The sequence below is a fragment of the Cajanus cajan genome, chromosome 7 (assembly GCF_000230855.2).
Source record: "Cajanus cajan strain Asha chromosome 7, NIPB_CcT2T_4, whole genome shotgun sequence".
Taxonomy (NCBI): domain Eukaryota; kingdom Viridiplantae; phylum Streptophyta; class Magnoliopsida; order Fabales; family Fabaceae; genus Cajanus; species Cajanus cajan.
This window is the reverse complement of record NC_138523.1, coordinates 53,305,833-53,324,032: the sequence shown is the minus strand read 5'-3', so window position 1 is coordinate 53,324,032 and position 18,200 is coordinate 53,305,833. Positions and strand designations below refer to the sequence as shown.

Sequence of the window (18,200 nt, the reverse complement as noted above, 5' to 3'; positions counted from 1 at the left end):
TTCAGCTCATATATTAAATGTGAATCACATTTTATTTTAGTAGAGATTTTTTTTTATAAAAAAAATGGTATAGATATGAGATATCTACTACCGGAAGGAAGTGGTAACAAATCTCTGTTTGAGATCATCATCACACACGGAGGATAGGTATTCTCCTATTAATGTAGTTTATTTTATATTTAATGTTAGAATTTAAATTTTAGATAATTTGATTAAAAGATATAAATCGTTACGTATCACTTGTGTCGACTAATATTGTTACTTTAACTCTCTAGGTTCATACATTAACTCACTATAGGTTGTGAATAAGGGTGACAATAAACCAAACTAACTTGAAATTAGTTCGAAACCTGATTTGATAATTAACTCATTTAACTTAGTTTATATATAAATCAAATGAGCTGAACTTGAGTTACGTGTAGTTTAACTCATTTGATTCATGAATCAGCTCGACATATAAATATATAATTTATATAATTAATTTTTTATTTAATTTCAACTTATTAAAATTGGAAAGAACTTTTAAAACTTAATTATATGCATAATAATAATAAAAGAAGTGAACACTCTAAAAATTCATGATTAAGAATTGTTTTTCTATTATTTTATGCAAAGTGGAGTAATTTTAATTTTTACCGACTTTAGTTGTAATTATATTTCTTTAGAGTCATACCTTGTAATCTTGCAAATCTAATAAAATAAGTTATATATGTTTTGTCTTTTAAAAATGAATTAAACAAACATATATAAAATTTATTATTAAATTAAAAATTTTGAAATGTATAAGATTTTTAGAAGATGAGCCTTAATTCATATAATTCGATCTAACGAGCTAAATTGAGCAACTAATGATCTTAAAACGAGTCGAGTTTGAGCTAAAAAAAAGATTCATGTCAAAGTTGAGTCGAATTGTAAGTTGAACCAAATGTTATTAAGCCGAGCCAAACTAGCTAGCTAAATTAAACTCAATTCAACTTGACTCATTTTCAGTCTTTGTTGTGAGATGAACTCATTATCTTCTATTATACATAATCTTGGTTGATATATAGTATATGTGTATAAATTTTGCTTAAGGCACCAAGTTCATTATCAAACCAACAATTTGTTGATATTTTGAGTGATATTTAAAAAGATGTTAATATATTTATTGAATTAAATAATAAAAAATATATTTTTGAATTAACTTAATTTTTATCAAAAAAGATATTTTTACTTATAATTAGATTTGTTGACTTCGTCTTTTATTCTAAGTCTCATTATTTTTTTAATTAATTTTACTTATCCTCTTGACCAATTATAACCTAGTCTTAGGTGGTCTGAGAAATTATTTTTCTTATGATATATATTATATTAAAGGAGGTTTATAGAGTGTTCTTTCTACATATTTTTTTCTTTACCACTTTATTTATTTTTAAGTTTTTAGGGTATTTTTATTAGAAATTTGTCATTCTATTACTTCAATCACCATTAAAAATGATTTATTATATTTTGGAAGACTCACCACACAGATGATTCTTTGAGGATAATATTATCATGTATTTCATACTAATAATGTTTGTGATTATACAAGTTCAAGAGTATTGATGATGAATCGTGATTCGTGTTAGATGGTAAAGATGAAAAACTTTTACAATAAATATTGGAGGGTTATATATTAAAGATATATTTAGAAAAAATAAAGGAATTTTTTTTAATGGTTTGCTCATTCGAAAGTGTGGCATGGAGAGGCAGTTAACTAATAACGTGCTGGAGTTACCAATAGTGATCTTAGAAGATCACTACAAACATATATATATATATATATATAAAAGAAAGGGTGGGTTCCATATCCTTAATTAACCATCTTATAATTAGTTTTTAATGTTTTACTTAAAAAATTTATCAACTTCTTTCCATCTTTTTTAACCTGATGATCATATATTTCATTTGATTCATTTTTTTTATCAGTGGTCTTTAGTCTCTATCTTCGTTCTTAATATTTATAATACCACTTTATGTTAGTTTTGTCATGTTCTCTTTTATATATGTTTTTTTTTTAACTTTTTCTCAAGTGCTATATATATATATATATGAAAAATATGTTAATTATAGAGTCACTTTATTTAATAACACATATTTTATATCAAACTTCAATAATTTAACTATTAATTTAAAAATGATTAACATTTAGACCAAATTTATAAATTTAAAAATTATTTAATACTTCATTTCATTAATTCAAATTAACATATAAAGTATTTTATATGATTATTTATCAACTTAAATTAATGAAATAAAATATCAAATTATTTTTAATTTTTTTAAAAAAATTTTGTAGACTTAATTTATATATTAAGAACTTTAAATTCAACAGTTAAATTATTGATTATTTTTTTTATAAAACATGAGTTATTAAATAAAGCAAGTTTAGATAAACTTATTATTAGAGTAAATAGATCACTCCCCATATATATATGCATATATATATATATATATATATATATATATATATATATTTATTTATTTTAGAGTAAATAAATCACTCCCCATATATATATGCGTATATATATATATATATATATATATATTTATTTTAGAGTAAATTTACTTCATTTAATAACTTATATTTTACATTAAATTTTAATTATTTAATTATTAAGTTGAAAATTTTTAATACATAAAACAAATTTATAAATTTTTAAAAAATTTAAATACTATTTAACTTTCATTATCTATATGTTGATTTGTTATCTGATGAAAGCATAATAACCCTTTCCACTATTAGTATATACTCCGTATCCTATATTTATCCACTTTTTTATTATTATTATTTTTATTTATCTACAATTAAATTCTTATTAACAATCTATAAGATCCTCTAACCCAAATATGCATAACCGGCCTCTTGGCAGCACATTAACTGCATATAGGATTGCAGCATTACTCAAGAATTAAAAGAAGAAATTGACAAACAACCTTTTACAGTTTTACATTGTAGACAACCACTTGATAAAACCTGGATTGTTTTCAAGGATATATATAACTAAATTCTTTAATTTTTTATATGAAATATCATCTGTAATTTTTATATCTTCATATAATTAAGAAGTATATAACAATACAAGCTGACATATATCCTGTAAAAATTATATTTACACTCTTAAGTGAAATCACTTACCGTATGTTTAGTTTCACCTGTTAGATACTTAGATGTAATATTTCACCCTTTAAATGTGATTTTAAGAAGCTAAAATTATTGTTTTCATAACCCAAATATGATATCTTCATTCGTAACATGTTTTTAAAATACGATATTATCCAACCCATTTCTCAGAATAAAAAAAATTAGAACTTATCTTTGCTCAACTAGGATCATACTTATTAATCAATTTATCTATATTTTAAAAATTAGTATTATAATCTGTACTAAACAGGTCCCAAATTCTCGTACCGAAAACTTGTTGGTTATTGGCTTTGCATCAATAGTAGCATTGCAAGGACCCGAATGTTACATAGATAGGCCAGTTAAGGTAAAATAATTTGGTAGGTTAATAAGTGCTTAGCCTGTCGAACATTTCTCTCTACAATCAAGCTTAAACAAAAAATAACATTTGACCGTTATATGATAATAAAAATCTTAGATGTAATTAAATGATCATATTAACGATAATAATATAAAATAACATTTTTATAATTTTAAGGATTGGTATCTACTAACTTTAAAGGACTAATTAATTATTTTACATATATCTGTTGTTGTATATTATATATATATATATACGGTCAAACTTAGTGGCAAGTATTTTTTTTTCCCTGGCCCTTTTCTTTTTCATCCTAGTAATTCGCTACTAAAGGTCTTTGGTCCAGTCGTCCAGCTCCAGCCGAAAATGTTAATGCGACCAATAAATTTGACACGAAAACAAAAGTTGGACCGAAATAGAAAAAAAAAAAAATTCAAAATGCGTCAAAAGGTTCAACAGGTCACAATATTGTATTGATATCCTACTCGTTTACATAGTCAAAACCACGGATTGTACTACTCATATCCCTTCTATAAATAGCGATATAGCACTTTGCTTCCAACAACACAACCAAATCGTATATTGAACCCTGTGATATATAGAGATACACAGTAAGGAGAGACATAGCTAGAGAAAGCTTATTAGAGATACATATACATATTAAGAGAGAGAGAGAGATGGATTTTCTAGGGCTAGTTGGGGTTCTTGTTGCTTTCTTGGTAGCACTTTGCCTCTTCTTGCTCTTGATACTAACATTTTCTTGGTGGGTTTTCCCTAACCAAACACTTAACAAGCTTAAGAAATGTGGGTTGGGAGGGCCAACCCCAAGTTTTCCCCTCGGAAACATTAAAGAAATGAAAAAAAACATTCAATCATCGGTTGTATCCTCAAACCTACCACATGATATACACTCTTACGTTTTCCCCTACTTTTCTAGCTGGCAAAAATCGCATGGTAAGCCTCCTATGTCATGTATCCATGCATTTCTTTTCTTTTCCCACACCTATCATCTTTAGAATACAATCATGTTTAACATGTTGCCAAGTACTATGCATAAATACATATAAATCCTTCTCTTGTTATTTGTCACGCTGCGAGAGACTAACCCCATATGATGATAAACTCAACTTTTCTTAGTATATATATCGATGCATATTAAAAGAAAAACATAATAACTCAATTGATCATGTTAATATGTTAATTAAATTAAGATGCATTAATTTGGTATTTGTTTGTGTAGGTAAGGTGTTCGTGTACTGGTTGGGGACAGAGCCATTTCTGTACGTTTCAGAGCCAGAGTTTTTGAAGAAAATATCAACAGTGGTGATGGCAAAGAAATGGGGAAAACCAAGTGTGTTCAGAAATGACAGAGACCCTATGTTTGGGAGTGGTTTGGTCATGGTTGAGGGCAACGATTGGGTTCGTCACAGGCACATTGTTGCCCCAGCATTCAATCCCATTAACTTGAAGGTTTTTTTTCTTTCTCTCTCTCTCAAAATTTGCATTTGTACCTCATCAACCATGAAAATGGAATGGCTTCGAAATATCCTCGTGGAGCATGATGTCGTAATTTGAAAAGTGCTCATGCAATTGTATAAATATTTGCTGTGGACTATTTCCTATCGTTTTACACTTTTGCTGCACAGTTAATTAATATGTTTTTCACGCGTTAGGTAAATAAAAGGAATTCAAATCCGTTTAAACGTTTAACTTTCTACTATGAACAAAACATAAAATATAACCTTTAGGAAACTACAAGGAAATTAATGTCTCAGTCTCACCAAACAAATTCAATATTCTGTTGTCCTTTTGTTGACGTCAAACGTTTTTGTGTCTGCTTTGGCCATAATCGAATATTCTGATTAGTTGTTGCAATATTATATACAGGACATGGCAAACATGATGGTTGATTCCACGAATCAAATGATAGAAAGATGGGTTAGACAAATAAACTCGGGAAACCCCGAATTTGACATGGAAAGAGAGATCATAGCAACAGCTGGAGAGATCATAGCAAGAACAAGTTTTGGCATGAAAGATGACAACGCAAGAGATGTTTTCGACAAATTACGAGCTTTGCAAATGACTCTCTTTCAGACTAATCGATATGTAGGAGTTCCCTTTGGCAAGTGTTTCAACGTCAAGAAAACGTTAGAGGCCAAGAAACTTGGGAAAGAAATCGATGAGCTCTTGTTGTCCATCATAGAATCTCGGAAGAATTCATCCACCAAGAATTCTCAACGAGATTTGTTAGGTTTGTTGCTTCAGGAAAACAATCAGGTTGATGGCAGGCTAGGGAAGACATTAACATCGCGAGAAGTTGTTGATGAATGCAAGACCTTCTTCTTTGGTGGCCATGAAACCACAGCACTTGCCATCACATGGACTTTGTTGCTTCTCGCCATGCATGAAGACTGGCAAAACCAACTGAGAGATGAGATAAGAGAAGTGGTGGGGGAGACAGAAGAACTTGATATTTCCATGCTTGCTGGTTTAAAGAAGGTACGTACGTTGTTTACGTTTATAATACTATACTAGTGTAATTAATGTTAATTATAACCTCTAATGAAGTTCACTTACAGAAAAAAAGATATATATAAAAAAATACATTTATTATTTCACTTAAATTCAATAATTTTTTATTTAATTAATAAAAATATGTTGCAGGAAGATTTAAATTTATACTTTTTTCCATTAATTTCCCTGTGATTGAGTTGAATCAAAATACGACCGACCCTAATTATTTTATTTTATACTAACGATTAATTTCTTAATGTATCATGTGGCTTTAAATTTATAAACATTGTGCCGTACCTTTTCTGTAAAAGAAAAAATTGTATTTTTGCATTATAATATTGAGAAAGATATATATGGAGAGATAAAAAATATTATATAATTGAAAATATTGACGTCAAAGGCAGTGGCATGGCATGGCAGCTGAAACATGTATTTTTGTTTTTTTGGTGTGTGTTTGTTGTATAAATATATATATATATTGGTTTCATTTAGTTGGATACGCGGATAGAAAAACTGCTATTTATGGCAGGCATCATATGTGATCGAGGGCATAATGAGATACCCACAAAATTACGACTGAGAGAACAAAGTGTCACTTTCTTTCTAACTTTATTTTAGTTTATAGTAATAAAGCGTCACCCTTTCCAACCCTGACGTCTTGCACTTGATTGCAACATTGACTTTGGATATATATATATGTAGGGGCCTCTTCCTTGCTTTTCATTACAACCAATTAATTCAAATCAGCACATGCTCATTAATAATATCCACAGGAACTTTAATGTACACGTTTTTGGATTTTACTAGGATTAATTGAAATGACTTTTTTGTACACGCAGATGAAATGGGTTATGAATGAAGTTCTAAGACTATACCCACCAGCACCCAATGTGCAAAGGCAAGCAAGGGAAGACATAAAAGTTGATGATATAACAGTGCCTAATGGAACCAACATGTGGATAGACGTGGTAGCGATGCACCATGACCCTGAATTATGGGGAAAGGATGCGAACGAGTTCAGACCAGAAAGGTTCATGGATGATGTGAATGGTGGATGCAAGCACAAGATGGGGTACTTGCCTTTTGGGTTTGGAGGGAGAATGTGTGTTGGTAGGAATTTGACCTTTATGGAGTACAAGATTGTATTAACCCTTCTTCTCTCTAGGTTTACTTTTAAGCTATCACCAGGTTACAATCATTCACCATCTATTATGCTTTCCCTAAGGCCAAGTTATGGACTTCCACTCATAGTTCAGCCCCTTTAGAATGCTTAACTCAATTTCACAAAGTATATATAGTGGACTTTCTATTAGTGAAGCTCCATCAGAAAATACAACCTAGATAATCGTAGGATAATAGCTTACAATATCTTTAATAATAAGATATGATATCTTCAAATATTAATCGCATATGCGCATGTGTTTTGCCTATGGGATGGTTATTAAATTTGTACAAATGAGAACCCAGTCATGGGGATGAAATTGAGCAGATATTTTATAATAAATAATTGAATAGTATATTTGAATCATACAAGAGTATTCATTTATGATTGTCATTGTTTTCGTCGTTATTTCTTTCATCATTGATGAATAATAATGATAATAATAGTTGTAAAAATAACAGTAACAATAATCTCATAAGTTTTTAACATAAGAATGAAAATATTGAATATTAATTTTTAAATTAAAATGAACGATTTAAATTAAAAAATTATAAATAAAACTCGCATATTGTCACTATGATAGTTATCTTTACCATATTATTTTTATTATTATTGTTGTTACAACTGTTATTCCATATTACTATTGTTATATCACTATCAACGTCTTTGTCATCGTCATTAAAATTACTATCATCGTCGTTATTATCATTATCATCAATAATGACAATAGTAGTAGTAACGATGATAATGGTAATATTTATAATAATAATAGTGATAATTACAATAACTATGATAACAATAATGATTAAGATAATTATGATAATAATATATGTGATAGTTTTTTTTTTATCTTTTTAAACCTTCTAAGTTGTCTGTTTTGATAGTTATTATTATTATTAAAAAAAATTCATATATGATACGTTTCCATATATAGGACATATCTAGTGGGAAGAGGCTAAATTATATAAGAGTGATGAGAGGTATGATTTTGATTCCTCAAATCAAAATATAAGGTCGAAACTACGTGTCTTCCGAATTCCCTCGTTCCCTCCAAATTCTAAATCCACAATGTGAATGACTTTTTCATGCTCTGTTGGGTCTAACGTCTGAATGTGCAAACAGAATAAACATTACAATAAAATAAATTTTTAGTAGCATTTAATATATTTTTTAGTGACAATAAAAATTATTGCTGGCATTTTCACATTAACAGTTATATACAGCATTGTTAAAACATTTAGCAACAATTATTCTGTATGCTAGTAATGATTCTTATAATGGTCGAAAAAATGTATAAATTTTTTAGATATTTTTTAATAGCATTTAATATTTTTTGTTATTGTAACTAAAAATTTAAGAAATGATTAATAATTCTATTTAATTGTATCTCTAATTAATGAGGGTTGTCCTCTATTTATATTTTTATAATTCTTTTTATTTTTTAATTAATTATTTTATTTATAGTTGATATGAGATTTTTATTTTTTTATTTATTTTTTTAATTGTCTTATCTTATCTCTTAAGAAATGTGGAACTTGTAAGGTGAGAATTGTTCTCTACTTATATATTTTTTAATTATTTTATCTATAAACGAATGGGACTTGTGTTTTTTCTTTATTTTTTTAATTGTCTTATATCCTAAGAGATGTGAAACTTATAAGGTGAGAATTGTTTTTTACTTACACTCTTTAATTATTTTATCTATTTTAGATGTGAGACTTAAGTTTTTTCAATAATAATTATCACTAATAATAAATTTTAGTAGCTATTATATATTAGTCTTTAATATTTTTATTAAATAATAAAATAAAGATAATTAATTTATTATTATTAAATAATTATCAATAATAATAAATTTTGTTGGATTGCAGTATCGTCTCCAGAGCATCTCATTCTCATTCCTATTTTCTTCCATTTGTTCGCAGACACTTTCGTTCCTTCTCGATTATCAAATTGTTATCTCTCTTTGTTCATGGGTTCATGGTCTTAGAAATAAGTTAGTGGAAGGATTTTCTAAGTACGATTAGAAAAATAAATATTATTAATTAGTTAAATCTTATATTAAATGATTAAGGGGGGTGTATTGGTTTAGGATTTCGTAGGATTTTAAAAGACTTTTTTTGAGTAAAAAAGTCCATTGGTATTCAATCAGGATTTTATGTCACTTAAAAACAATCCAGTGGTATTCAATCTGGATTTTTAGGATTTTTTAAAGAGTCCATTAAAATCCACTGGTATTCATTTGAGATTTTTTACAACTTAAAAACAATCTATTGGTATTCAAAAATTTAAGGATTTTAAAGGATTGTTGTGTGAGAGGGATTTTGAAAGACTTTCTAGTGTTATCTATAAATACCAGATTCATAAAACAATCCCATCCAAACCCATCGGATTTTGAAGGATTGTTTGAAATGATTTTTCAAGTGTTTTAAGAATTTTCAAGTGAGTTTTTCATCTTTTTTTTCTATGCTCCTGTCTTCTCCATTTTTTCTCTACTAATAATACTACACTATTGTTCATTGCTCATATATAATACGATTCTCATACCATTCTCCTATTTTGTGAAACTCTAATATGTAAATGATAGTGTCATTGACTTGTTTTATTTTTCTGTTCGTTCTCTTTAATTGACTTACTTTATTTTATTCTATGTAGTTGAATTTGTTCCTTTATATAACACAAAAAAATACTTGAAATTTTAACTTTTAAGTGGTAATTTTTTTATGACACACGTTAAGAAAAGAAAAAGGTGAAAGATGAAATTGATATCATAATCTCAACAATATATATATATATATATATATATATATATATATAAAATATATATATATATATATATATATATAAAAGATGAATTTGTTAGGGTTTTTGTGAGTAGAATGAGATAAAAATGGATCTTAGTAGGGGGAAGAACCCTCTTAGCATAAAAATTGCGAATTCTCTCTTTCCCTTGAATTTGTTACTCTTATCCCTCCTCCTTTTATGACTCAACAATTATTTTATTTTTTTTACTATGAATTTTTCTTTTTTATTTTTATATTATGAAATTAAGATTTTTTATATTTTAAAAAAAGAAAATTAACATAAGACATTGCAATATCTAATTTTTTAGGGTTTAGGATTTATGCCTTCATTAACTTATTTTTTAAAAAAGAAAATATTGTTAAAATATTTGTTAGAATAATTTATATTTATAAATATCGTTAAAAATTATCATATATATATATATATATATATATATATATATTCTCTATATCTAAATACTTCTGTTTATATAAAAAAAATTATATATCTAAATATTTTTTCAGTATCGAATATACTAATTTTTTTATATAAAAAATTATCTTATGTTTCTATATTTTCGTTTTTACATTTTTTTTTATAATAACTGAGGTATTTGATCCATTTGGATAGCAAAAATATATTCGATCTTGTATGATGGTGTGCTTCTAAAAATAATAATATAATTTTATTGATTTTGTCTATTATCCGTAATTATTTATATAACTATTTTTTAACATATATTGTTTTAGTAATTCAAATGGGAGATTCACAAGGAAATAATAAAGAAAAATGAAAAGAGAAAGAAAACTATGAAGCTTGGATTAAGGATGATTCCGATAAATTGTTACAATTGATAGTGGATGCTATAAAAAGAGGATAGAATATTATAGAGAATTATTATTATTATTTATCTAGACATTATTTTTTTTATTTATTATTTTTATCTTTGACTCTTTTTAAATTTGAATGTATAATTTTTTTTAAATCTTATCAAATGTCAAAACTCCACAAAATCCCACAGAATCCATTAAAATCTTAATTTAAAAGTCTTGCAGAATCCATTAAAATCCTGATTTTAAGTCTTGTAGAATCTTGCAAAATCTTAAAAGTCATGAAAATCCTGCAAAGTCTTTTAAAATCCGCAGGATTTTTTATAACTAAAAAAGTCCTTTAAAATCCTAATCCAATACACCCCCTAAGACTAAACTACATGACGTGAGATTTTTTTAAAAAAATTGATGATAGATTTTTTAAGTGGTGAAATTTAATTAAATTTTAAATATTTATATAATTTAAATTTACTTCTCTCACTATCGTATAAAAAAATGAACATACTTGTATACTATCATTGCAATGATATTGATTATTATAAAAAAATTATAAAAATAGTTTAATCATTAAGTTAATAGGTTTAATTATTGACATTTGACAACCGGCAATTCATTTGGTATTATAATTAATTAATAATGGGACCTTCGAGTAGGATCTACTCCGACAGAATGATAAACTCACCTCATCTCTAATCATAAAGCCAAATGCCGATATATTTTCTTTCTTTGGAGTTAAAAAGTAGAGGCTACTCCCCTGGATTGTTTGGAATGAAGAACCTTTTATTAATTTTATTCATCATAATTACCTTTTTTATAACTAAGAAATTAATATAACTTTAGTGAAGGAAAAGATACTTTTTTTACTGGCGTTCATTTGTAATGGGTATACTTATATCCAGATTCGACATCAGTACATTGGTTAAGTAAAATATGAATATGTACAATCATTCCGTGCAGGTGCTGATAAGGGGTAAATTAGTATCTACAGTATACCACAAATTTTGTGACTAGTTTACCTATTTCTCGATCTAAATCCATTAATTTGATGGATAAAAACTTTACACATTCTAGGTAATTCTTATGATAATTTGAGTCTAATTGTTACTCACTCTAGATTTATATACAAATAAAAATGTTTAGAATTTTTTAAGTAAAATATGAATAAATTTTATTAAAGTCACCTTTATTTATTATTCTTAATTCAAAAATATTCTTATATTAATAAATGGTGGTATTATGTACCATAAATATGATTAAAAATATTTTTTTTTATAATGTGATGTTTATTTTATGTGAAATTATAAAAATTAAATATATTTAATGATTTTTTAATTTGTGTGAAATTAGTTTTAGTTGCTTATATATAAGTTTAAAAGGAGTATTTTTACTGATAATATAGATTTTTTTTTTAATCATTCTCCTTTCACTTCCTTTGAACAACTTTGATTATTGTGCTAGAAAATTTACCAAAAGAAATAAGGATTTTCAGCTGAGAAGTTATTCTTCGATATGGACGTTTCGCATAAGCAATTTCTCACCGCATTATTATGTGCTTCACACTTCTTATTTTCTTGTTTCATGAAACTGCATGCATGGTTAATTAATTAGATGCCCATCCTAACCTTGCCGACACAATTTCAACAGTTTGAATGTAGACTCTTTCCACTCACTTTTTGAATTAGCTCAGTGGAGGTTTAAAAATGATTTTATATTTAATTATAACGTATTTATTTATATGAAGTTTTTTGAATTTGAAGTATGGATATCTCATTTATATTGTTCTATATTATGAATAATTGGAATGAAACATCAAAAGGTTGAATCGTGTTATGATGCCAATAATCAACTAAAGATTAATATATTAGAGAGAACCTATAAATACTTATATATATATATATTTAAAAAAAAGTGAACATCAAGGAGTACTTTTTATAGAAAAAAAAAGTATGCCCCGCCGAAAAATGAGTATAATATGAAATGAAAAGGAATTGTAAAAAATTTAAAACAAGATTCACGCATGCATATATTCTGATTTATAAGGACACATGGAGTCTTCCTATTTCCGTGTTGAAAGCTCTATCACCTATATGTTGTGCTGGTCAATCCCATATTCTTAAGTGGGATTCGATCTAATCCACACAAAATGGAATAAAAATTCAAATAAATCAAATTCAATGTATTAAGGATATAGCTCCGTGCTGTATGTGGGCGTGTTGTGTTGTCTTTGTCAAAGTGTATGTATATAGGACCATGAAAAATGGATAAAGAACCATATAGGCCAGAATGAGAATGGCAAAGCAAAGGAACACCACTTTTTTATAAGCTAACATTGTATACTATTTAATAATTGTGTAATTGTACCTTTGTGAAGCTATTTCATACATTTGGATAAGTTAACATTGTATACTATTTAATTTATGTCATCGTACCTTGGATACTCAAACTCAAATGTCCTTTTCAACGGGTGAATAAAAACGACGTGCACTAACTTGTTTTTTCTTCTATAAAAAGAAAGGAAAGTACTTAGAAATATGTAAATTTTAGTGTTCTAAAACTATCAATTATTGGAAACTAAAAGGATTTTTAAAATCTATGGTTCTCACATAATAAAGGAATAATGCATAATTTTTTCATAGCAAAAATATCTTTAAACTTTACGGTACTTTGATCTTCTTGAAAAAAGAAAAAAATCAAGATTTTTCACTTCTTTTGATCTTTTCTTCTACTCTTTCTATCTTTTGTGATAGTCAAAATTTAAAAGAATATTTTTTTATCAAGGAGGGAACCTTGTTTTACGTTAGTAGATATTTATAATTCCTTAAAATTGTTATTCCTATTAAATAATAATTATTCTCATAAATTGCTCCATTTACAATTTAGTCTTTAATTATTTATTTATTAATCTTTTTATATGTCATGCCTCTAATATGAGACACAAGTATTTATTTAGTCCAAAAAAAGTCCCTCAACTTCTCTATTAAAAGGCACATTTTTGAGAGAAAAAAATTATTAAAATTCATGTGCATATCACATATGTAAGATCTTTTAAGGGATTTCACTATAGATCAAAAAACAACGAAAGAATATCTAATGCAATCTAAAAAAACATAGGAATTGCAAGTGTAATTTCCTCTAAAAAGAAATTAACATAGATAATATATATGATATGATAAAAGAAAAAGGGTAAAAAAAATGAGTAGAGTAATGTTATACCAATCAGTAAGTTATAAATAATTATATGCGTGTTTAGATGGGTGATGAATTAAATTTATCATAATTTTTAAAAGTAATAAATAGTTACTTTTTTTTATAGAGTAAATACTCGAATTTGATTTCTAATTTGGAAGATGGTGTCATATTAATTCCTGAAATTAACAATTGTTAAATATATCCTTGAAAGTACAAATTCACAATCATATTAATTCAAAATTCAAAAATATGTGTGATTAAAGTGATAATATTAATATAAGTAGTTAAATTAGGAATTAAAAAGATAATAAGTAGTTAAATTTTAGGACTTATTTAACAATTTTTTAGTTTTAGAAACTAATATGACAACATTTTATAAATTAAAGACAAAAGTAAATGTTATATACATACATACATATATATATATATATACTAAATTCAAAACAAGATAAATGCAAGCAACACTCTCATACATTATTTTAAACACTCTATCAAATTAATTAAAAATTTATTAGAAAACACAATTTAATGAGTTTCAAATCTTATTTAATAACTTTCTCCTAATTTTATAATTTTCAATAAATTATATATATATATATATATATATATATATATATATATATATATATATATATATATATATATATATATATATATATATATATATAAAAGGACATGAGTATGTTAAAAACTAGTGTCTTGCTGATACTTCTCTAAACAATTATAGAATGCTTTTCGTTTTGGTACGTACGCCGCAATGAGAATTGTCTTTTTATTTGATGTCATCGTAGCTTTTGGGGCAGCGAAGAAACTTGGTTGGTAAATTGATCATAAGTCTATTGTGGGGACTGAGACGTACTGCTTTTTTAGGAAATAGTATTGTAGAAACTACCTCATTTTTCATAGCAGTATTAATTTTCTCAATATTTTAAGGCCATGTTTAACAATGTTTTTAAGATGCTGATTAAAAAAATCAATAAACATAAAATTTTCTCAATATTTTAAGCCCGTGTTTAACCATGTTTATAGAATGCTGATAAAAAAATCAATAAATATAATCTTTTCCTAGAACACACTTTTTTCATGAAAACATACTTTGTAACACAAAATAGATATATGTTTCCGTTTTATGAGTGAGGCGGGATACAGTACACAACGAAAATGTTTTTGTTATGTATCGGGTTCAGATAGAAACCATCTGCAAGTTCTGTCCAACTTGTCACAAACAAATCTAGGTAGATAAATGGACTGCATTCCATAATTTGGACACTGCTATCCTGCTAGCTAAAGACAACATCTTTTATTTCTAGGTGCTTATTTTGGAGGTAGCTTGGTTTAGAACATCTCTCTACTTAGTCCCAAGTATTGAATAAACTATTAATTTAGTCCTTCAAATATCACCATCACTCATAAATAATCCTTAAACCAATGAAATTATATATATAGCCTCTAAAGTATTAATATCCATAAATTTCATCACTAGATTGATATATTTTACTGACATTGAGGGACTAATCTGAAGAATTTTTAATATTGGAAGGGCTATAAAACATGATTTTTAATATTTTAGGGAGTAATAGTAGTCTAAAGACTATTTAAGATAACGAGGGTGATACACTAGGGATCAAATGGATGGTTTATTCCCCAAATTATCTGTTCTGCCATAACTGAAAGCACCATTGTCCATTGATTTGGGACCAAGAATAATTTCATTTTTCTCTACTAACATTTCAGTCAGAGCAGGATCAAAAGTGCTGAATACATCTCGATATCACCTCAACCTGCATCAAATTTGCTTCCGTTAAGATAATAATGTCATCCCCAAAAGCAAGATAGGATGAAAAAGGTTCTCCACTAGAAAGAGTGATCGACTTCCACAAGCCATGATCCACACTTTGTTCAATTAACTGGGAGAGTTTTTCAACATGGCACCAAAAGATAAGGTGAACGATGATCACCCTATTGGATCCCTGTTGAAAGCTTAAAGTCTTCCACAGCCTCACCATTCCAAAGAACGCTTATAGGACACTTGGACTTGAAATACAACACCACTTTAAGTCAATAAATGACTGCGAAAGCCCAATGTCTTCTGTTACGAAAAGGTTAACCCATTCGTACAAGGCCCAGGAAATTCCTATATCAAACGCCCCTTCTTCAGAAGCTGACACCTGGCAGCTTGGTGAAGTCGGAACTCCCCCAATATCAGGAGTAACTTCCCTCTCCGGGTTCGAACTCGAGACACCGGGTTCGTAAACAAGGCTCTGATACCATTGTTACGAAAAGGTTAACCCATTCGTACAAGGCCCAGGAAATTCCTATATCATCTTCCAAGGTGTTTTTCACAAAACTCCACCTCGATTTATTATTGGCCTTTTCCTCAGCTTAACCACCGTCCATTCCTTCTTCCCTTTTTTCCCCTCTTCTCATGGAATGGATCACCTCCAATGTAATGAGATCAGATTTACTTTGACATTTGGAAAAAAAAAAAAAAAAAAAACTATTGTTACAGGATTCACAAGCTCTTCCATCATTCCTTTCAAGTCTAAGTTAAAACCTTCGTCAAGATTTTAAGTTACATTGCAAATACTAATGGGGGCAAAATTGCCTCAAGTAGGTGCCATTTTCCACCTTTAGAACAAGACTAATAAAGGTCCTATTCAAATTTCCCACTGCATGAGGATTATGGTAAGTGTGATTGATCAGGTTACATATAGATGGGCACACAATGTGCCAACAGTTTTTGTAGAACACAAGTTGAAGGAAATTTCTTGATGCACCGGCCTTTTTTATAAATATCCCAAATTACCCTTACTTTGAGAGTCTTTTCCAAAACACCCAATGCAGAAGTTATATTCTAGAACACTCAATCTAGAACCATGTAATTCCATAACACTGTTTTGGATTTTTGTCTTGCCAGAATGCACAATCCGAAACATTTCATTACCGAAAAATGCTTTTCCATAACATCTAATATAGAACAGCATTTTTCCAAAACACCCATTCTAGATCAATATCGTTCCAGATTAGTTATTTTGAATAAACAATGATCTGGATTGAGTACATATCTAACAGCACGAAATACCTATTCTAGAGAGATAAAAACACATCCAGAATGTGTTTCGAAGACTATAAGTGATAAGTGTGAAAAGAATAAGTGAGCAGAGAAGAGAGAGGGAAGGATAGCTTAAGAATTTTTAAAATATGATGGCTGTATGGGGCAATTGGAAGGGTGCAGGGAGAAATTGCCCAAGTTGAAAACCATGTTCTCATAGTCTTGTAGCTGCACATTTTGAAAAGAGCTTGATTTATCTCCGAATTAGATATATCCTACGTAAAACTTCTCTTTGTTGTCTCATCCAGACAGGGAAAGTGGCTAACTAAAGAGAAGGTTAGAGCATCCCTCATATCCAGATATAGGTTCTTGAAGAAAAAGAGAAATCTCCTCCTCTGAAAGGTCTAGATCATCACTCCAGTCGCCTTGCTCATTTTGAATTGCATGGATAACATTATACCTGCTTCTTATCATTGAATTGCATGCATGGATAACATTATACCTGCTTCTTAACAAACTGCTTGAAGATGTTCCCAATCATTTATATTCCAAGCTTTCACGTTTGCTAACCATTAACTTATGCAATCTACCAACATCATGTCCACCAACGTTAGCAATGATCTTGTACACCACATTTCAGAGGTTCGTTGGTCTCAATTCCTTAAAGTATTCAGGTTGATTGACGTGAGAAAATAAGATAACAAGAGTCTCCCAACAGTCTAATATCTAAATGAACACAAATGAATGCTTCATTAACTAACCTCCCCATGTCGGTATCAACAATATCCCAATACTTTAATAATAAAAAGGTTGAAACCATCTGAAAAGGAGCTTTATAGGATATCATTCCCATGATAGCAGTTCTGACTTCCTCTTTAGTAACTGGTGCAGTAAGAACACCAGCACCTGCAGAGCCGAGTTGGGAATATTTCTCAATAATTTTGCCTTACATGTGTAAATGGTGCAACTGCAAATAGCTTTTCTACAAAACAATCAAGCTTCTCTTTTGAGAATTTTTGCATCTCAACACCAAACACCATGATTCAAGTGAAGAAGATAAAATAATTTAATTTCTTCTACTTCTCACAATAAGTTGAGTATGAAAGTACCTGTTATTGAGATCTCTAAATTTCACTCAGCTCCCTGAACTTTTGAAACCACAAGAA

At 28.2% G+C, this 18,200-nt stretch overlaps 1 protein-coding gene across 1 annotated transcript; it reads left to right on the top strand.

The window, feature by feature from the left end:
* Positions 1-4,075: 4,075 nt before the first annotated feature.
* Positions 4,076-7,550, top strand: LOC109795215 (cytokinin hydroxylase). Its single transcript, XM_020354654.3, has 4 exons — positions 4,076-4,454; positions 4,741-4,970; positions 5,388-6,002; positions 6,857-7,550. The coding sequence occupies exons 1-4, from the start codon at positions 4,178-4,180 to the stop codon at positions 7,280-7,282; spliced, it is 1,548 nt and encodes a 515-aa protein (XP_020210243.1). The 5' UTR covers positions 4,076-4,177; the 3' UTR covers positions 7,283-7,550.
* Positions 7,551-18,200: the final 10,650 nt, after the last annotated feature.